Genomic DNA, 21,094 nt, shown 5'->3' with positions numbered 1-21,094 from the left:
TGCAGCAGTTTTTTTTCCCCCAAATTATATTTATTGGTGAGCTACTTGGATCTCACAAACCAAAGATGTTAAAAATATGGACTTTAGAATAATTAAAAAAAAATTAATTATAGTTTTGGAAGACCTCTTCATGAAGGAGTGCCTAAGCTTGTCAACAATATGCACAACAAACAAAGGAAACGGGAAGTGATACTAATTGCTGGCTAGTAGTTAAAGTGACAAACATAACTCGGCTTAGTTGGGTTGCTGTGGTATTAAAGGTCTTTCGGAAACAAAGTTAAGTAAATAGGTTAAAAGGGGCATGCAAAATAATATATCTTTGCTACGTGGAGGCCACAGTTGAATTACGAAACTAGCTTTTTGCCTCTCGTACATCTGTGCCTGGGCTTAAGTGGTAACTAACTTTGTTTCTTGCCTCTATCACCTCTTTGACTGTTCCATGTCAGCAGGCCAGTACCCCTTCCCCGTGACTGCATACTGTACATAGACTTCTGCCCTGCCACACTTGGATATATCATTTCCATCTGCAGAACACCTGAATGTCAACACCACATATAAATTGCATTTTTCTTGAGTTAAGTAGTTTAGTTCCTGCTGCACCCAGCTTGAAAGAGTTTTCCTCATTCTTGTGCCAAGCTCTGCTTTTTAGTGAATATTTTTCCCCAGTATAACTTATGTTCTTGTGCTGCTTGCTCCTCTGAAAATGACTTATTGTTTAAGATTTCTGGCACATAGAACGACTTTCTTTTGATACACAGCTGGTTACAGGGATCCTGAATGCAGTGGAGATAGTATCAGTGTTTGTTCTGAAATTGAACCATTTCCTCTGAGACTCCGGTGACAAAGCTTTGCTGTTGAGACAAAAGCCTTTCTTTGGAAATTAGACAAAGCTAATGGGAACACATAAATTTATCTTTTATTCGCTTTTGCTTCATGCAATAAAAAGTTGACTTAACCCAGTGTTAGTGTTCAAGATTCCAGAATTTATGCTTTACGAGAAATCAGTTGATACTTCTGAAAGGTATAAGTTGTATTATGTAATGAAGAAAGGCAGAAGTTTAAGTTGTTTTTTTTAATGATGAGTGTGGATCAAATGTAGCTAATGAGATGGACACTATACTAGTTCCATACTGAAAAGCAGGAGGAGTTGTGTTTTACATGCAGGCTTTAGGGTCTCAGTCAGCATCTGGGTAAGCTCTAAAAATACAGGTGATGTCACCTCTTATCCAAATAATGGGTTCGATGATGGAATTCAGATCAGAAGTGCTGCGTTGGAGGAGAGTCCTTAATGAAGGGATGCAGCCAAGTCCGTCCTAAAGAGAACTTAAAAACTCAAGAGCAGGAGGAAAGACAAGCGCCAGCTCGTGCCAGTGGCCCAGCGTCTTTCCTCCATGTAATTACATGACGTTCATCTTGCTTTCCCAGAACTCCATCCTTTTACTAAGTGCTTTGTGTGCTGTGCCGGACCCCCCGGTAAAGCTTTGCCAACGTTGTTGCATCCTCTTTGCTCGGCTGCACCTTGGGGGCTCCAACTGTCTCACTCTCGTGGCCAAGCTTTCCCTCCGCCAGACGGATGTCAGAGATCCCCACGATGTCTCAGTGTACTTCTCTGACATTCCTTTTCCAGAGTGGGAGACGCAGCTGGAGTGATCCCAGAGTTGAGAGGGAGAACAACAGCTTTTTTTGCAGTTAATAAAAACCACCGAGTTTTCTTACCCTCATAGCAAGAGCTCAGTTTAGTCACCAGATTAACCGTTGTGGCAGTGCCATTTTGTTGAGTAAAATGGCAGTGATGGATTGCATGCGTGATTAAAACAGAAGAGCTTCTTCAAGCAGCTTTGCCAGTAAGCGTGTCGGGAGAGGGAGATGTTGTCATGAAAGAACGGGATGTTTTTCTGTACTGCAGTGGGTGAAGGTGGTGTGAAGTGGAAAGAAAAACAAAGATGGTGTGAAGAGAACAGTGCTGTTCTTTCTGTGTTTGTACAGATTTACTAAAGTAAGGGATAGTTTTAATGGGCAACCATGAAAGTCTCTTCAGAGGTCTACCTCAGCAGTTGATCTTGGAGGAACAGAGAATAGTGGGAAAGCTGATGAAACGTCTCCCCAGAATTCCATCAAATACTGAATATTCTCCCTTAATCCAAAAATGAGAACATGAAAATGATTTCTAGCAAAGACTCTTGGTTCCTGTCTTTCACCACATGAGTAACATTATAGTGCACTTTAAAATTTTTTTGACATGGAATGAAGAGTCGGTTGGTATCCAATTTATAAAAGGCACGTTGTGTCTTCTAATGGTTTTAAGTCCTCAAATGTAGGGATAATTTGAATGATTCTGGTGAGTATCAGGCAGTAAGAAAAGTATGCCAGAATTTTGAAGTCAAATCCTTTGCTCTTATACTGGAATTTTGATTTTTGTATTTTTTGTAAAACAATCTAAGAAACAACAGTGTTAAAACAAAGCCAGGACTTAATAAAGTAAAGCTGTAGTACAGCTTTTTTTTTCTTTTTGACTAGAACAGTGCCGTTCTTTTTGCGTTTATACTAATTTATAGAAGAAAGATAGTTTTAACAGGTTAGATCAATGTAGCAGCACGGCTTTGTTTTTGCACCATAAAAATGTCCATTCAGTTTATTACATTGCTTTCTAAGAATTTGGGTTCATTTTATTATTTTAATTCTGTTTTAGTATTTTAAAAAATATATACTTAGAAATGAGCAATATTTAAAAGAAAAAACTGTAAATTCTATTTTGTGGCTTTCAAACCTGCACCATAAGGAATTCATAATTACTTTAATTTTTGGGTTATGAGATCATAAAATTCCTGTTTTGAAAGTCTGAGATGTCATACTTCATTTAGAGTAGAATGATACACTGAAATGATTTAGAATTTTTAATTTATCTTCATCTTTTTGTTTCTTATAAAATTAGCTGGCATTATAATTTTACATGTAGGAACCATCACATCTATTACGTTCTGCTCTTTGGGGCTGAATAATGGAGCATGACTTCCAGGTTTTAAGATGCTGAGGCAGGATTCTCTTGTGAAATTCTCACTATATCACTCACAGTGGTCTAGGGTGCTGCTGTGCTGTTATCATGTGTCTGTATCTCTGAAGGATGCGATTTAGCATAATTTAGGATTAGTTTTTCTGCCAGCTACTTTGTTAACTTTTTAAAATAACTAGTATTTGGCTTCTTATTGACATTTGATGGATGATGGAGGCTCACCTCCCTTTCATTACCCCTTTCCAGATGGCCTATGAAAGTATTTCATACATGGGAGTCTTGCCAAGCCCCCAGTTTTCACTGCTTTCAAATATGATTAAATCTTTCTCACTTTGGTCATCCAAATTTACTTTTCAAGCTTTCAAGAAGTTATTGTGGGGAAAAAAAACTGTTCAGTACAGTAGAGGTAGGCTGATAATGTCTGTGACTACAGGGGTGGGGCATTGCCTTTTCGTCTGGTGACACTGTGGGTGTGGTTTCCAGAATGACCACTGCCATGTCCTTGCAGGACTTCCACCTGAACAGGGTGAACTTGGAGGAGTCCTCCGGGCCCGAGGCCTCCCCGTCAGGCGCTAGACCAAAGAAGAAAAACAAGAAAAGCTATGACCTGACTGCAGCTGACAGGTTCTGGCAAAAGCACAAGGGCAGGTGAGATTCATACATCAGCAGCTAGCCTTTCTTTCACTTTGGCATCCTGCGAGGATTACGAATATATAATCAATTCAGCCTCTGAATCAATTTATTTTTAATTGTCATTGGAAGAATCTGTTTGATGCATGCCACAGGAGTACTTTGCCAAGCCATTTGAACTGAGATTTCTCCTTTTAAGCCATGGTGTTGATTAGCATTTGGATACAATCCTAACCGTTTAGAGCCCCTATAATTTCATGCCCTTGATTAAGTTGTTGTCAGTAATACTAGATGCCTGCCAAGTCATTTGTTTACCTAACAGCGCAAGTCTGAGTTTCACATTGTTTTCATAGGCTCTTGTAGTGGCTTGTCAACAAGTTTCTGCTTTCTGGAAATTTGTCATATTCATCTCATTTTATCCCTGCAAAGCATATAAAAACCTTGGAATTTTTTAATCACTTTATTTCATTCATTGGCTAACCTTCATGGTCAAGGAATGTCTTGCATGACCGAGAAGGTGACTGATAAGGCCAATATGTGATCTGTACTCTCTCTTGCAAGCTCAGCAGGTCTCGTATTAAGAGATATCTGGCCTCCGGCCCTGCCCTGCCCTGCCCTGCCCTGCCCTGCGTGGTGAACCTTGCCTTCTCAATCAGACTTCTTTTGGTCTTAAAGCATTTTATTCCTTTCCAACTATTCTTCAAGGCTGGTTCAGTCAAGGGCCTTAATTTCCTGGGAGCTGATATCAGTGTTGCGTTTCTTTGTTTCTTTTTTGTTGCATCTTGAAATGGTCATTCTTCAAGATTCTTGTGTTACCGCTGCCTTAAGTAAACTGGGAGAAGAACTTTCTTTGGAAGTTGGAGCTCCAGATAACTCACGCCAGTCCTCCTAAGCTAATGGTGGATGGTCATAGCTTCAGTGTTTGTGGCGCCTGTTTGGAAGAGAACACTAATGCTGGTGTTCCTGTGCTCCCACTTGATACATTTGTTCCTCAAAGAGTGTTAGCATGTGAATCTAGACCTTCTAAGAGTCTCCTGTGTGTATTCTGAGTTTCACCCCCATACAGTATAGTTGGAATGACTGTATGGTAGGCAAATTAATTTGGTTTTTAGACATTGCAGTCCTTAAACACCTGCTTCCGTAGGTGACCAGGAGCTGCATTTGCAGAATTTAGGCAGCGCCGGATTTCTTGGTCAATATTAGTCTTCTGTGAGAGGTGACTTTCAAGGTACAGGAAGTCCTCTATATTCTTCAGGTACACATCATGAATCAGACCTGGCAGTGCTGTGGTCTGTGCATGTGGAGCTTGCTGATGAAGAATTTTGTTCTTCTGAGTGTTAAGTATAAGACTGATTCTCACATATGCCTTAGTAAATATGTTGACAATTGTCTAGCAATTGACAGCATCATCTTACTGGAATTCAGTGAGTGAAGCTGGGGTGGTTTTAGTTTTAGACACAAGTTATTAACAAATATGCATTCCAGGATCTTGTCTGCTATCAGATGGGGCATGATGTGCAGGAAATGTGAAAATAAAGCTTGGTGGCTTGTCCTTATTTGACTCCTGCTCAGACTTGGATGGAACCATTGGTGAGGAATGATAAGATAAGATCACTTTGTTGGCCAGATACAATTTTCTTGTATTAGGAATTAGTCTTTTTCGCATACCCCAGCTTGCTCTCCATGAGGACATACAAGGAAACATCCATTTTTATGAAGAAAATGGATACAGATGTTGCAGTTTTTATGTAAATAAGGGATGGAGTTATAAGGTGATATAAAGTTAATGGTAATGTGTTTGCTCTTTCCTGCAGTCCTTTCCCAGAAGTAGCTGAATCCGTACAGCAAGAGCTGGACACCTACAGGGCCCAAGAAGATGAGGTCAAACGTCTTAAGAGCATCATGGTATGATGGTGGTTGCTGCAGAATGCAGTGTTCTTGAATTATTTAAGTAATAATGAAGTATAACATCATGAGATTATAAATTCGCTTTATAACTAGTATCCAATACAAATCTGCAATGTTATGTATTAGAAGAACCAGGCAAGTATATGGTGGCTTAATCACTTTAAGGGATTTGTAGCCCACTGTGTTCTGAGACAGACAAACTGGAGGACCAGGCTTTCTTTTTTGGCTAATGAAAAGCTCCGTTGTAGCTGCCCTCTGGATGATGGTTCACATTTATTTCAGCCAAAGGCCATTAAAGATTATACCAGTGATCTTTACGAGAATTAAAGCTGGGACAAACAAGAAAGACATTGAATCACTCGCACTTGACATCTCTGTTTTTGCTGTTGAGGAAAACTGGCTGTGCTTACAACTGATTATGGGTAATATGAAGACCGTTTGTCTTGGTTTCATCACTAACAGTGCAACCTATCTGGAACAGTTACGCAACAAAAGCTTTATTCTGAAAGGGATTAATGTGGCTGCAATAAGCGTACTCATTATTTTAATACCTCAAGCATAGAAACCAGGTATTATAATTATTAGCATTTTCTGCCCATTGTCAGTGTTTGGAGCACAAACATCATCAATGTTTGTAGTTTCTTTATGTCCAATTTCTTAAAAACATGCATGAATTTTCCAGAAAGAAGAAAATATTGCATAGGTTAAAATGCAGAATGAAAAAACAGTATGTAATCATTATGTCATTAATACCCTCTATAGTCAAGAAAAATAACTAGTTCTTGGATCAGATCTTCAGAGTTTTCTTTTTAGATGTGCTGAAGAAAAGGCTGTCGATTAATTTTACTTGAACCAAAAATAATGAACTACAGTAAGAAATAATATATAATAATAATGTAATAAATAATAACTAGAAGGCTAGCTTGTGAATGTAATTAGATTTCCATAAGCGTCCATCAGTCGTCTGTGCAGTTGGCTACAAGTTAGGAGACAGGTTCTGACAGTAGAGAGGGTGGTTCACTGTGCTTTGATTCATTATTGGTCTGAATTGGCTGTGATTGTTTCTGGGAATAATGACCAGTTAATAAGGAATTTTGCTTTTCCACCAATATTAATTCAGCCCTTATTCTGCCTTGACCCCATATTTATAATGCTAATGTTAATGTTATTCTGTGGAACATGCACCTAAACATTCTGTAAAAGCTAGCCAATATTATCTATAACAGGAAGAAAGTTAATTGAAGAAAGTGTTCTCCTAATAAAATGTCAGCGTAAAATATTATGCAGAGGGTTTGGAGTTCTCTTAGGTTATTTGCCCTTTCTAGATTTTATTAATTGTAGATGATATTCTTTTTTCCTCAAGGGCTTAGAAGGAGAGGATGAAGGAGCAATAAGTATGCTGTCTGATAACACTGCGAAACTGACTTCTGCAGTTAGGTAAGATTCAGCTACTCCATATCTGTATGACTGTTGTTAGCTTTAACAGTTTAGCTTTTTTTTTTTTCGCAAAAGAGCTCAAAGGAATTAAAATATTTTAATTTCATTTTCTGACTCCTCACATTTGCTTTCTCAATAGTTCGCTACCTGAGTTGTTGGAGAAAAAAAGACTGATCGATCTTCACACAAATGTTGCCACGGCTGTATTGGACAACATTAAGGTAAATAATTGCAGCTTGTTGCTAGTATGAGCCAGCAGGGTCAAGCTCAAGTCTTGCATCATACAAGGGTGTTTTTAGCGATTCCGTATTCACAACGGAATGTTTTATTTTCCACAATAGTGACTATGGATAAATATTCTAATTTAAAGTCCTTTGTTGGATTTTGAATCTTATCAAGTTTTTTTGAACTGCGGATACCTGAACAACTTTTAGAGAAGAACCAGACCAGTAATACATTTTAGTATGATTTTTAATGCCACATCACTCTACATGTTTGGTCAAGATCGTGGAACAGCGAACAGGAAATATCTGCTTGCCAAATGGCCTCTCCTTGGCAGCCATTTTTTTCTGTGCAGCACCTGCTGTTGGCTTCTACACAAAGACTGGGAGCTCATAGAAATGAAATTGGATTACACTGCTACTGAATGGGACTCTTGTCTGTTAGCCTGCAGTCTGTTTGGAGTTCATCGTAACTACAGCACTAAGAACTGGAAATAGGGCCTCTGAGCGTCTGCTATAGACATACAATATTACCAGTGCAGTTTATATAAATCCTACAGGGGGTTCAATAATATAGACTCTTGTATCATCCTAATAAAGGGCTTTTGTAAGACCAAGCCCCAGTGTGCTGTGCTGAACATATCAGATTTTCGCTTTTTTTGCAAGTTGTTCATATTTTCCACACTGGATGCTGATCGGATTATGAAATAAATAGAATCTAAACTGCTGTCCCTAGTGCCATGCACAATATTTGAGAAACTGAGCGAACTGGAACAGTGTGTTCTGCGACATGGTTCAGGGTGAGGTCGTTGAGTTAAAGGACCAGAGCTGCTGAGCACATGGCCCGGCGCAGCGTGGCTGGAATCCGGGGAGAGGAAAAGCAGGCTGTCCGTATCCCTGCCAGCGCAGCTCACCTTCCACCACCTCCGCGTCTCCCTGTGGAGACAGCTGCCATTCTGCGTGGGAAGCTCTTTTTCCTTATAGCTGATCTTTTTTTTCCCCCTATCTGCGTTTTTTTTTGATCTGAACACTGTTGCCAGCTTCCCCTTCCACAGTGGGAATTTCCTGGAGATCTGTCCTGGTTTTCGTATGCAGCGCAAAACCATAATCCTGGTCGTATAGACGATACTGCTCTCTTCTTACTCTCCAAGGCATTATCGGTGGCGTTTAGTATTTTACTCGCTTCTGCAGGTTTGCCTGCTGCTAGTGTTTGTCAAAGCCCCATCTCAACAGTGCTCTCATTTTTATTTCGGCTGCATGCTTGCAAGTTTCTTATTGCATTGGACCAGCTTGCAGGCATCTGCCTTTTGCCCGCAGCTTTGCCATATGCTTTCTCTTGCAGGCTGTTTGCAGACCGCCGTTTGCTTTGTGATTCTCAGCTTTGTAAGGGGTGATGGGATGGCGCTGAGATTCTGGACCTTCTTGTTCAAACAGCCCAGTCAGTCCCTCTTCCTGATCGCTTACCATGAACTGTTGCTCCCGGTTGATCCGGTTGATCCTGTTGACCTCCCCCATCATCTCTAATACCAGCTCTTACAGCCCTGTCTCCAGCCGCCAATAAGGGTGATGGGTTTTCACACACTTTTTGTTCTGATAAGCTCTGTCTTCTCATTAAGGAGTGGATAGAGATAAATCCACTTTTCTCACTCTGCCATTTTGGTGTTCCTCTTTGGGACAAATGGTACCTCCCATAGAGCCTATTATCTTCAGGTGCCATTGTCATGTGTTTACGTTTGACGCTCTCGAGAGGAAGTTATACAATACACTGTATGCTGCTGTCCCTGACAAGGGTTCTGTTGGCGTCAGCATTAGCGTCCCCAGTCAGCTAGGTCTGTGTGCAGTGTTGGGATAAGTTACTTTTAAGAATGACACCATTACAGCGACAGTAACTCGTGTCAGGGATTGCTTTTTTCAAATTAATAGGAACTGGAGGAAATTGCTTTTAAGAGGTAATGCATTATTTTACATAGCAACTATACACGCACTAGATGGAACACTGTTGCAGGTGACTTTTTATATCCCTCCCCCGCAACGTATGTTTATAAACTAATCCTTTACACATGTAACTTGTAACTAGAATGTATTACTTTTTTAAAAGTAACTTTTCCAAACTCTGTGATGTTTCTTCTTTGTGACTGTTATTTCTACACTGGTGTCTTCCCTCACATGTAAGGTTAATACTGTCTACTTATGGTTCCATGGCTGCTCTCCAGATATTTCTGTATCTGTCTCAAATGCGAGGAAACCAGAAATGAATCTCCTGCAGACGGACCTCGACACATTACTGGCACATAGGCAGCGTAAAGCAATCCTTTCTGTTGTCATCTCCAAGCCCAAACTGGCAACTCGTGCTTCTCCAAACTATAAAACTTTCTTTATTGCATTTTTCTTTGTTTGGGTCTTAATCAGACCCTGCATATACATGGGTTGGGCAGTGAGTGTTGAAACAGAAACACTCCAATTGCTTTGGAGCAGACAGTATAAAATGTCTGTCGTGCTGTGCTTTAATAAACTGAAAGGTGAAACCTTAATCAGTAAGAACATTGCAGTATACTGTATATGTAACTGATAAAGGCACTGTGAAAAATATACTATAAATGACAGATTGAACTGTGTGGTATAAAGTGTTTTTAGAATCAGAAAATGGTTATATGCATGGTTTATTATTACACAGTTTAATTTTAAATATTGTATATTTCAGTTAACACTTTCTTTATTGTAGGTTTATTATCAGAGTGACAAACTAGTGTTATTCATTGATAACATATGATTTTGAGGTGGGGGAGAGACCACACACTTTGAATAATTTGTATTTGGAATTGGCAGGACTTTTTCTGTTTTCTTCGACGCTGTCTGGTAAATAGATTAAATGAAATTAATTTGTTGTCCAAACGAGTGACCACTAGAGGGCGTTTAAAATAGCTGTTCCTGCTCGTTTATGGCAGTGAAAATGAGCAAGACCAGTGCTGTTCACTTCTGGTCCTATAGACCCACAGTGCTTGACTGGTTTTCATTCTTTCTAACTTGTCAGTTAATTAACTGAGCACTCACCTCTAACTACCTTCTCCTTTTGCAGGCTTACAAACTATTGTAGAGGTCGAAATATGCCACGTATAAGTTTAGATAACAGTTTAATACAAATAACAGGGCTCAGCAGGCATGACAACCAGTCAGACAGTGGTTCTGCTAGACCAAGAACTAAAATGACTGAGCTAGAGCTCACCAGCCACAAAAGAAACTCAGTATTAAACTGTATGCACAACATGCATAAAGAATGTTTCCCCTGTTTTTATTCTTAATGCAAACTCAGACATTAAATTAATATTAAAAAGACAAACGATTTCCCCATGGGATTTGCAGTTGTTTGGTATATTATGTACACACCAGGCTACATAGTTGCACACATGTTTTAATGATATCTTAAATATACAAGTGTTTTTGATGTCCTTCCTGTGCTTTGAGTACCAGCAGCCAATTAAAGATTAAAGCCCTGTAAAGATACCCCTGTATATTTTATTGCTCAGCCATCATAACAGACACATAATGACACTGGAGTTCTGGAATTTCTCAGAATGCTGCTGTTGGTCTAATTACGTTGTTCCTAAAGATTGTATGTACAGTACACCTTGCAGTGTTTAAAACATATTAAGTTATGGGAGAAGGTGTCATTCTAGTCTGTCCTGGATGTTTTCTCTTAGTTATATTGAGAGGAGAGGTATACTGTTTTCTTTTCAGTGATTATGTACATATATGTGTGCACATGCAGAATGAATTATCTTCCAAGTCTATGAAGAAATAATGTACTTACTGTATAACACATTTATCTCATTTATCCTAGATGCACACAAAGGCAGGCGCCTCAACAGATAGGGTGACTATTTCCTTATGGTGAATTTTGTAAAGAATGAGACATCTGCCTTGTGTTTACTGAAGCATTGGGTAGCATTTTAGTACAATCTGTCATATTTAATGCTGAGATATTTGAAAAAGACTTGCATAAATAGCCCACTTTAATTTGGTTTCAGTGAGAGTGTTTATAATAAATTATGTCAAGACATGTTAGAGTTTGAGAAGAAAGAAACACTTGTTTGGAAAGAGCTCTTTCCCTTCGATGGTCCCTCAGCTCTTTATTGAAGCCCCAAGAAACGACAGCTGAAAGTGCAGTACGCTGAAAGACGGTGTACCCATCTGATACAATCTAAAGATGGGAAGTAACCGGATTACATAAGAGAGACCCACGGCCATCCAGATGCACAAGTTATCCATTGCATTTAATTTGGAAAAAATGGTACATTCATGAATCTTGGCAACATCTGTGCTACTGTGTTAAGGGTCACTTTAACATTTCTTTTATGGCAGTTCAGTTCCATGATCATTGGCAGTCGTTCTTCTTATCTAGCGTTTATTTGAAAATAAAGTCCTGCTTAACATGTACATAAACTCATAAAGGCAGGATTTATGATGGGAATGTTTAATATTATAATTATTTTGAATGGATCATTTACTGTAAGCCTCAGGGTGTGACCTTAAGGCCTCCTTAATAACAATATGCATAATCAGTAAAATGCTCAGTTGTACACTTAACTAGACACACTGGCAAAAATTATTTGCTTGCTTTCTCTAATGTTTGCTCAACCACTGAATTGCAAATTGCACGACAGTCATAACGCTATGATGCATTTGATCCTTTAGGAAGAGCAGGTTTGACATGGGAGTGTTTACATTTATAAAACATTTGAAAATGTCTTCCAGAACGCATGTATTTGGACAGTGATCAAATCTAATTTAAACATTTGGTTATTCAGATATGTGAAAGTTTTTCTACATTATATTGATATATTATATATGAAATGAACATTTTCATCCACTGATACAATCACATTAGATCTTCCCCTGTTTCCTGCAAAAATCGCCTTCTCAGCTGTTGACTTCAGTGTGTTGCACTAATGTAACCACTGAGCTGTTTTCCAGTTTATTTATCAGAAGACTGCAAAAACCCTTAGGGGAGTGTTTTTGATCTGTGTCAAAGGGGATTCATTGCATTCATTATTTTTTCACCACGTGAGGGTTTGCAGCAGTTCAGGTAGTTCAGCCTAGCTGAGATGCATCAACAGCAGAAGGGTAGCTTACTCTTACCAGGTAATTGCCCCAGTAGTTTTCCCTTAAAGATTGAAATAGATTTAAAAAGTAATGCAACTAACAGATTCCAGCAAAACATTTTTATACAAATTAAATATTGCAGTCATTATATTTAAATACATAATGTTTTCATCATTTTAATTTGGCCATTTCCTGCCTCCCATCAATAACTGTCTTTTCTTCTTTGCAAAGTCATCTCTCTGCGTTAAGGTTGCAGTGTGTCTTTGTACACCTGTTGGTACAGTCCATGATGATCCTGGACTAAGTTGTAGGGATATTTTACAGTTTTCTACAGGGAATAACATTCAGGGAAGCATGCATTTCAAAATCATAATTTCCTTCCAAAAGCCATTTTCACCTGAGCACTGAAGCAGCGGTCGTCCTATTTCCTTATACACGTTTTTGATTTTTTTCTTCTCACTTCTCAAGATATAACATAAAAAGAGATCTCTCATCCCATTTGTCCTTATTTAAAATATAACAGTTGAGGATGCAGTGATATTTCTCTATATGCAGACCACCAGGAGTCCTGCATTCATTGCTGTGCTATTTTCAGGTTTATTGTTTAGTGATAATGGAGCTGTTGTTCTGTTGTGAAGTGGAGGGTTTTGGAAACGTCTCTTCATAAACAGAACAGAGATCTCACTCTCCATGCCTGCTTTTTAGATTTCCTGCCTCACTGCTGTGCTTTGCCGCAAGAGCTCTTATTACTCTTATATCCCACTGCTCCTGAACACAGTCTCTTTTCTTAAAGGTTTTGCTTTGGCATTCCCTTCTATTTCAGAAATCCTCAAATTAATACTGCTCAATTTCATAGGGTTTGTTTTCTTCTGATTTACAATGCAACTATTTTTGATGCACAAGGAATTATGTTTTGTATCCTTCAGCCACTTTGATCTCCTGGCAAAGACGGTTTAAATAGCCTTTCTGAGAACCCTTGAAAGAGAATAATGTTGAATTGTTCTGATAGACACACTGATCAAAAGCTTTTGACAGTCAGAATCTGGTGGGAAGCATTCTGATACTGTAGCACCCAGCTGCAGTAAGGAATAAGAACAATATGTAAACATGAAAGCAGATGAATCTTTCATCTTCTGCGTTTGCGTTGTCATAACTTAATATCTCTCATGCAGTCATTCCTCCCATCGCATCCTTACGAGCTTCCTCAGCTTTGTCCAGATGACTGTTTAAGTCAATCAAACACCAAAATTTCAGTTAAAGGCACAGAAGACAGTTGTTTGGAGCAAATGATCAAGCGGATACCATGACAATAAGCTTTAAAGCACAAGCTGACACTTGTTTAAAATGTGTTGACTCTACATCGGTTGATCCACTCCTTATATTAAAGCAGCACACACTGATAAATCTCATCTCATATACACTTCCACAGCAACATCATTTCATATCAGAGAGTCTTTCTCAGGCTTACCCAGGGCTTATCTCTGTGCTCTGTGCTCTCTTTCTGGGATCACCATCTGCCTATAATCATCTGGGTTCTGCAGAGCCAAAACCTCTGGCAGAAGGTTATGTGGTGCCAGATGTGTCAGATGTTACCACTTCTCTTCACCTCCAACATGAAGCATGGACTATGGACCATGTATCTTTTTTTTTCTTGGTTTGCTTTGTTTTTTCCGTTTCCCTTTATTTGCAGATCGGCCAATGTTGAAATACAATGAAGTACAATGTTGAAAAATATTTTCTGTGGTGGTAGATTGTTTTTTGCTTCTTTGTTACAGTTGTTTCAGCTGCTGAAGTGGTATCTTGATACTGTTTATTTTGCAGACACGTAAGCTTGATGTATATTTTGAGTATGAAGAGAAGCTCATGAGCAAATCCACCCTAGACAAGTCTCTGCTGGATATGATCAGTGATCCAGATGGTAGGTGTCGTCGGTTTTAATATGTAACCTTACACCCAGAACACTGAAGCTACTGTGCCACTTCCCCTACACGCTGGCCATTCAAATTCTGTTGTCTATTTCAGATCAAATAGGGGCTATTTATATATCTGAGATGGAAATAATGAACAATAATGCTGTCATTTTTCTTATACTGTGTGATCCTTTAATATAAGGAGCATGTTAAGTTAATGTGTCCCACCTGCGTTGTGGTGTCAAATGAAATCCTGGAACGTTTTCTCTGAAGTCTAGGAGGATTTATGGCTTTGTGTGAATTGCATTTGGCTCCAAAGTCCTGGTGAATTCCAGCCAAAGTGTTTCCTTACTGGTCGATACGGGAGGGCGAAAGAAACTTTCTTTCATATCAAGAACTTGCACGAGCAGAAAGTGTTCAGATTTCTCACAGGACATGCCCATGGTAGTGGCAGTCTCCAGACAGTGTTTCCTGTCTGAAGAAACAGTAGCTGAATTTTATTAATTAGAGAGTCATAGACAGTTGGCGCTGTGGTACCACTCCACAATCTGTCAACTGTGTTTTAATAATGTTTGCTTCCATAGTTACTGAAGTTTCAGAACAAACACAGAAAATATTTGCATGGCTGCCATAGTTAAGGTACTATTAATTCACTTTGTGTCTCTGAGGTATAAAAAAGTAGGTTATTTTATTGGGCCTTCATAGTTACAGGTGCTGTTTTACTGTTCTTAGTTTGAATGCAGTGTGCCTAGGCTACTGAAGTTTCTAAGCAGATTCCTGAATTTACATAATTTTGCCATTTCCCCTGAGATGGAAGTAAAAATTAACTGATACTTCCCCAGGATTCAGAAGCTTTTAATCCTGGCTCTCTTTGAATTTTTGTCAAAATGTAGAGGGTAGTGCAATCTGAAAGCTTTAAAAAAAAATTTGAATACCACATTGCCTCGCTCAGCACTGAGGGATGTATTCCAGAAGAAGTAGCGCTGTGGGAATCGGCTCTATTAAAGGTATTTATAGCCTGGGTTTAACGGGAATCCATTCCCAGGAGCGCTATTTCTTACACATGAGCGACGTATGAAGGCTGGACTGGGGTATTGTTAATGGTGTTGCTGATATTTTTACCACAGAGGAGAATTTAAAATCCAAGGGGTTTATTTGAAAATGATTGTTCCAGAAGAAAAACATCAGATCTAGCAGCACACCGATTCATTCAGCCAGAGCTCGAGTGGATAAGTTCTCTGCTCCCGAGGCAGGAGGTTGGAAGGAGCTACACCTGCCAGGACTGGCCAGGCCCTGGCTCCTTCTGGGGGGCTGGGATGTTCTCAGATGAGCGATTACAAACCACGCCAGCTAAGTTGTAACCATGTGCATCGTGCCACACTCTTACTGGCCACACACTCATTTTTCCTTTGCATTTTGCCTTTAGCATGAGTAGCAGCAGGATAAGCAATTGCAGCCTTTGCTGAGTGTGTTCTGGGTGTTTCCACCCTGCCTGTGTGTGCGCCCCAGACAGGCACACATTCTGTTATACAAGTGTATATGGAGCCCTAAGATGAAGCAGCCCTAGGCAAGGCGTTATTGTATCAAGGCGTGTTTTCAACCCCCACAAGAGCAGAATTGAAATTCCAAGGACTGTAGTTACTTATTTAATGAGCAAATACAAATATAAAGATATGTACTTGCTACTCATTATGTTTTTGAACAAAATTAACCATACTAATGTTCTTTTTTTTGTTTTTTTTTGGACCAGAGAAAACCTAAGTACTTTGATGGTACTAGTGTGGTACCTTAACTAGTGTGACTTTTTAAACACTTCCATATGCATCATTGTCTAGATGTCAAAAAAGAGGTGTTGAGAGGTTTCACTGCCTATCTGCTGAAGGAGCATGCCTTCCTGGCTGGCATTTATTGCTGTTTTACTGATAATAGTGTTTAGTACCATTTTCCAAAAGATAGCCTGTAAAATGGTCTCTTCCTTATTGGACTGTATACTTTTACAAAAGAATGAAATGTGAAGTCTAACAGTGAATTTGCAAAGTCACAACACTTCTGATTTTTGTCTCTGCATCCATTTTCTGGTTTAGGCATTCTGAGATTAATTACATGTCATATATGTCTCGTAGAAAAAGAAGGGCATACAGTAGTGATCTCAGATTAGAGGTTTTTCCTTTTTTCTGTTGGTTCTTGTGTCCCATTTGTGGATGAAACTGCGTTTGTGTGAAACATTGTTTTAGGCAGCTTTGTTTTCCCTGTTAGCCATTCTTCTCTACAGAAACTTCCTCTCCACTGCCCACTGGGCCACATAAGCAGCTGCAGAATGATTGTCAGTCAGTGTCCTTTAAGCTCATTAAGATCCGTTCAGTAATTAGAGAAAACAGACTTTTAACCATGGCAATTACTGGTCTCTCTTGCAAAAAATTCCCTCTTTCTCCCCTTAGGCCCCCATTATTTCAATCCCATTTCTCCATAAGGACGTGGGAAAGCAAGGGGATAGATTGTCATAAGTTCCTGTTTTCTATTGTGTTGCCATAGGAAAACAATCCATGGCTGGTTTGAATAGCAGGTGGGGAGAAGAAAGTATTTTGCTGGTGACAATGTTGTGATCTGGAACACTTAATACATATTCTGTGTTTTTGAAACAAGGCATTGCAAGCGCCTGTACACGGTAATCTAAACATATCATTGCTCAGGATAAGGACTCTTTAAAGGGTGTGTGCTTTGTCCTCCCACAGCTGGAACTCCTGAAGACAAAATGAGGCTTTTCCTGATCTACTACATCACATCCCAGCAGCCTCCCACTGAGGTACAACTTTTAAACCACTTACGCTCCTCAGTTGTTCAGTACAGGCACAGCAGGGGCAAGCGTCACCCCCAGATCTGCAGTGCAGCCCCCCGATAAGTGCTGGCTCGGCATTGTTGCCGTCTGAACATTATCATGTTCATGGTGCAATTGAATAAACATTCTTATCCATTAATCTGTCTTGTGAAACTATTTTCCTGTACAATCTTCATTTCCCGTTTTCTTTGAAAAAAGTTACTGTTTTATTATTTTATTTTTAAATTATCTGACTGAAAGAGCATGCATAGCAACAATTTTGAAGCGCTTAACAATACTTTGATTGTTTTCTTTTTTTCTGATCTTTTCTGTGTTTATATGAAGGTGAATGTCCTGCAAATAAAGCACTCATATGGAGACTTTACTTAACAATTTGCAGTGAGTTCTAAGTAACAAATGTGCATGTAACTTAAAAGTTACAGTTACAGTTCTAACAATGTCTTCTCTTTCAGGAAATTTCTCATCAGGAAAAAATGAAGTAATAGATCTATTTTAATTAAAACATTTGTATCACTTTGAAATGATGTAAATCTTTTTGTAACATTACAGCAATAGTTGCAAAGAATAGAAAGAGACTTTTAGCATGTTCTCTTTCTTGATGGTGTAACTGTGGTACAGTTAAATGTAGTCATTTAGAGAACGTTTGGAAAAGAAACGGGCAGCTCTCAAAGACCATGAAGCAGGCGATTTACGCTGATCAGTCAGTTAGTGATTTGGGGGCCAGGACTGGAGACCCCAGCTGTAGAGTGTTATTTATTCTTCCCAGCAGTTTTCTTTTACATGTGCTGTGAAGCCTAGTGTCCTTGTGTTTTGTCTTTCTGCTGGGTTAAACGGCTCATAATGTAAAGTGATGTCTTGTTGATCGATACTGGGGCTGATTGTCTCTTTAGGTGGGTATCTGACAACTGAAGTCAAGCAACATCAAAGGAGAAATAATATGGAACGCGTAAAATAATATCTTATTCCCTGTATTGCACAAGAGCGATGGGCTGAACTCCTGAGAATGAGCCCTCTATTTTTTTGTTGCAGTGAATTACTGCTTGCGATGCCAAATTTCTTTTCCATTCTGAGTTAGAAGCGCACATTCACACAGCACATTATGGCACATTTATTGTTGCTTCTTTGTAATACTGCAAACTAAATGTGAATCGGTGAAAGAATGTGAACCCACCTCTAGTGTACCTGAACAGTTGCCTGTGCCTTTGAGTCTGTGGCCATGACTGAGTGGGTTTTTTGTAGACTGATCTGGAACAGTACAAGAGGGCTCTGACAGATGCTGGATGCAACCTTGCACCACTAAACTACATCAAGCAGTGGAAGTAAGTTTGCTCAAACGGCTTTTTGTTTTCCGTTCTTCTCTCGTGTGTTTAGTTCTGTTTCCAGTGTGTGCGAGTGTTCTTGTTTTACTCTTCTGAATTGAGGTCTGAGCAATTTGTGCAAGTTGAGGTTGGTGAGACTGAGGTTCTGCAATAGCGGTGCCTGTTCAGCCCCAGACATCACCTCCAGGTTCAGACATCCCCCTCCCCTCCCCGGGCATTTCCAGATCAGCTACACTCTATACTGTTGTAGCTTATGTGTGGCTCAGGTCCCTGAGCGAAATAAACAGGAATATTTCTGTACCTGTATTCTACAACTCCAGACCTTGTGGGACTAGTAACAGCTCTGTTTTCCGATTGTTTATCACTTCCCTTTTTCAAATTCAGAATTTGATTTCACTTTCTCATATATAAAACAAGCGCCCAGCATTCCAAAGCAATTAAGGCTGTGACTGGTTTACCTGAGGATTATTTTACAGTAGATTAAATAATTGAAAGTTTAAAAATTGAAATAATTTCAACTAGATCTTTGCTGTTGTCATTTAGGTTTATATCATCTGCATGTTAACTAATATTCACTACTTAACTATTAAAACTAAGTGTATTTTCAGCTTTTATAACAGCATCAAAATGGTAATCCATTTTACCATTAAATTAAGTGCTACATTTTTGTGAAAGGCAATCTACTTTTGTTAGAATTTCGATTATATACTGTATTAATATAAATAAGAACAGTATACAACAAATTACTACAAATAAAGACCGTATTCTGTTGAGCATCTGTTTGAACAGAAAGTTCTACTATGCAATGTTACACAACTATACTTTTCTTAGTCATTATACTCTGTTTTATGTTAGGCTAGCTCATAATTTCCCTTGGCTTTTCTTTGAATACTGATGATCATTAATGGCATCATTATAAGAACATGGGAACAGTTAAAACGGCCCAGCTTGCACATTTGGTATTTAGTAGCTAATTGATCCAAGGATTACATCCAGCCCTTTCTCTGAAAAAGCCAAGGTATGTTCAGCAGTAAGGTTTGGAACATTGTTCTATGTTTTATTGTGCATTCTGAAGAAATCTTCTGGGCTTTTAATTTTTAATAAGTGGATCAGGTCCCTTCTCAATCTTCTTTTTTCAAGACCAAGATGATTTGGTTCCTTCAGCCTGTCTTTGTAGGACATAAACCCCCAGAAGGTATCTGGTTGCTATTCTCTGGACACATTACAGATCTTTCTGTAATGTCTTTCTATAATGTTGTGACAATAATTGTACACCATATTCTAAATAAGGTCTTACTAGTGCATTATACTGTTTTATCATAACATTTATTTTAAACACACTGAGGATATATACTCTTTTAAATATATATCCTAACATTTGGTTAACTTTTTATTGCTTACTGTGCCCAACATGTCCCATTTTGTATTTATAGTTTGCTTTTGCTACCTGCATACATAACCATGCAGTTGTCTATGTGAAATCCCAACTACCAAGAGCTTGCTCAGTATTGAATTTGATCTAAATCATTTTGAATTTTATTTCCTAATTCTATAGTGTTTGGTAATTCTCCTAATTATCTGCCAACATGACAAAATATACCAAAATCTAGATCATTGATATAAATTGGGAAAAGCAGTGGTCCTAGCACAGATCCCTGTGGTACTCCACCAATTGCATCTCCTTAATTTGATCATTCAGCCCTTTGTTGTAACTCTGTTTCAATTTAAACACGCATTATTATGAATTGCAATTCTGCAGACAATGCTTCTCCAATCCAACACTTTACTTATTTTGTGGAATATGCACACAACATATTTGCTAGTTTTCACACTAATATTAACATTGATATCACAATAAAATGCATCTTTTGAAAAGTTTAAAAAATTTATTAAGTTATTGTAAGCACCAAATGTTAATAAGTCTATTTCTGTGGCTTTTCCCCAGAGCGTTTACCAAGATGGCTGCCACACCTGCTAGTTATGGGAACAGTGGAACTAAACCAATGGGGTAAGACATTGGCTTCACTCAGATCAGTGAGTGAGGCCAGTGCCATTAACGTCCTCCGAGTGCTCTGTCTGCTGCAAGCAATTAGGAGTCTCTTGCCTTATTTTTTCCACACAGCCAAAATCAATCGACTAATGGAATCAAACGTTTAGTAAGTTAGGACCTTGTTTTTTCTTAAACTCCTAAAACAATCATCCCACATTGGGAAGTAGTGGGCTTTGTTCCATGTTCGTGTGCAGCATTCTGTCCCAGAGCTTGAAAGCTCTGAAGGCATCCTGCCAGCAAAGTACATACTGGTATAGTTTATAGAGACTAGTAGTTTATTTACTACTGTTATGGTTTATAGGTTTTTTTTTTTTCCCAGTGTGTCTGAAATCTTATTTTTGAGAGACTCACAGCACAGCCTGTTCTTGGTATCAAATTCTTACCTGAAAACTTCCTGTTGACACTCTGGCTGCATGACTGTGCCAGCTGATCAGTATTTAAATATTAATCAATTCATGGCACCCTTTGTGTTGTTACAGGTGTTTTCATTCTAGTAGCATGAGTTTTACACACACTTCTCTCTCATCTAATTAAGCAGTTTTGTAGAACAGAGCCAATCAGTATTATTAACTCTCCTGTCTTTTTCTTAGCCTAATTTCAAGGGTAATGAATACAGGCTCCCAGTTCGTCATGGAAGGGGTGAAAAATTTAGTCCTGAAGCAGCATGTGAGTA

General features: G+C 38.9%; 1 protein-coding gene across 1 annotated transcript in view; it reads left to right on the top strand.

Moving 5' to 3' along the window:
• The window catches only part of scfd1 (sec1 family domain containing 1), a 43,167-nt gene that overhangs the window by 11,140 nt on the left and 10,933 nt on the right, over window positions 1-21,094 (top strand). Inside the window, exons 11-19 of the mRNA XM_088647665.1 lie at window positions 3,519-3,658; window positions 5,455-5,545; window positions 6,912-6,985; window positions 7,125-7,206; window positions 14,128-14,224; window positions 16,949-17,019; window positions 18,292-18,371; window positions 20,317-20,379; window positions 21,012-21,087. Of these exons, the coding sequence (XP_088503791.1) occupies window positions 3,519-3,658; window positions 5,455-5,545; window positions 6,912-6,985; window positions 7,125-7,206; window positions 14,128-14,224; window positions 16,949-17,019; window positions 18,292-18,371; window positions 20,317-20,379; window positions 21,012-21,087 (774 nt within the window). The remainder of the gene's footprint in view (window positions 1-3,518; window positions 3,659-5,454; window positions 5,546-6,911; window positions 6,986-7,124; window positions 7,207-14,127; window positions 14,225-16,948; window positions 17,020-18,291; window positions 18,372-20,316; window positions 20,380-21,011; window positions 21,088-21,094) is intronic.

This window comes from Lepisosteus platostomus, chromosome 10, assembly GCF_059453375.1.
Source record: "Lepisosteus platostomus isolate fLepPlt1 chromosome 10, fLepPlt1.hap1, whole genome shotgun sequence".
In the NCBI taxonomy this organism is placed as follows: domain Eukaryota; kingdom Metazoa; phylum Chordata; class Actinopteri; order Semionotiformes; family Lepisosteidae; genus Lepisosteus; species Lepisosteus platostomus.
The sequence above is the reverse complement of the archived record's forward strand: the minus strand, read 5'-3'. Positions and strand labels throughout refer to the sequence as shown.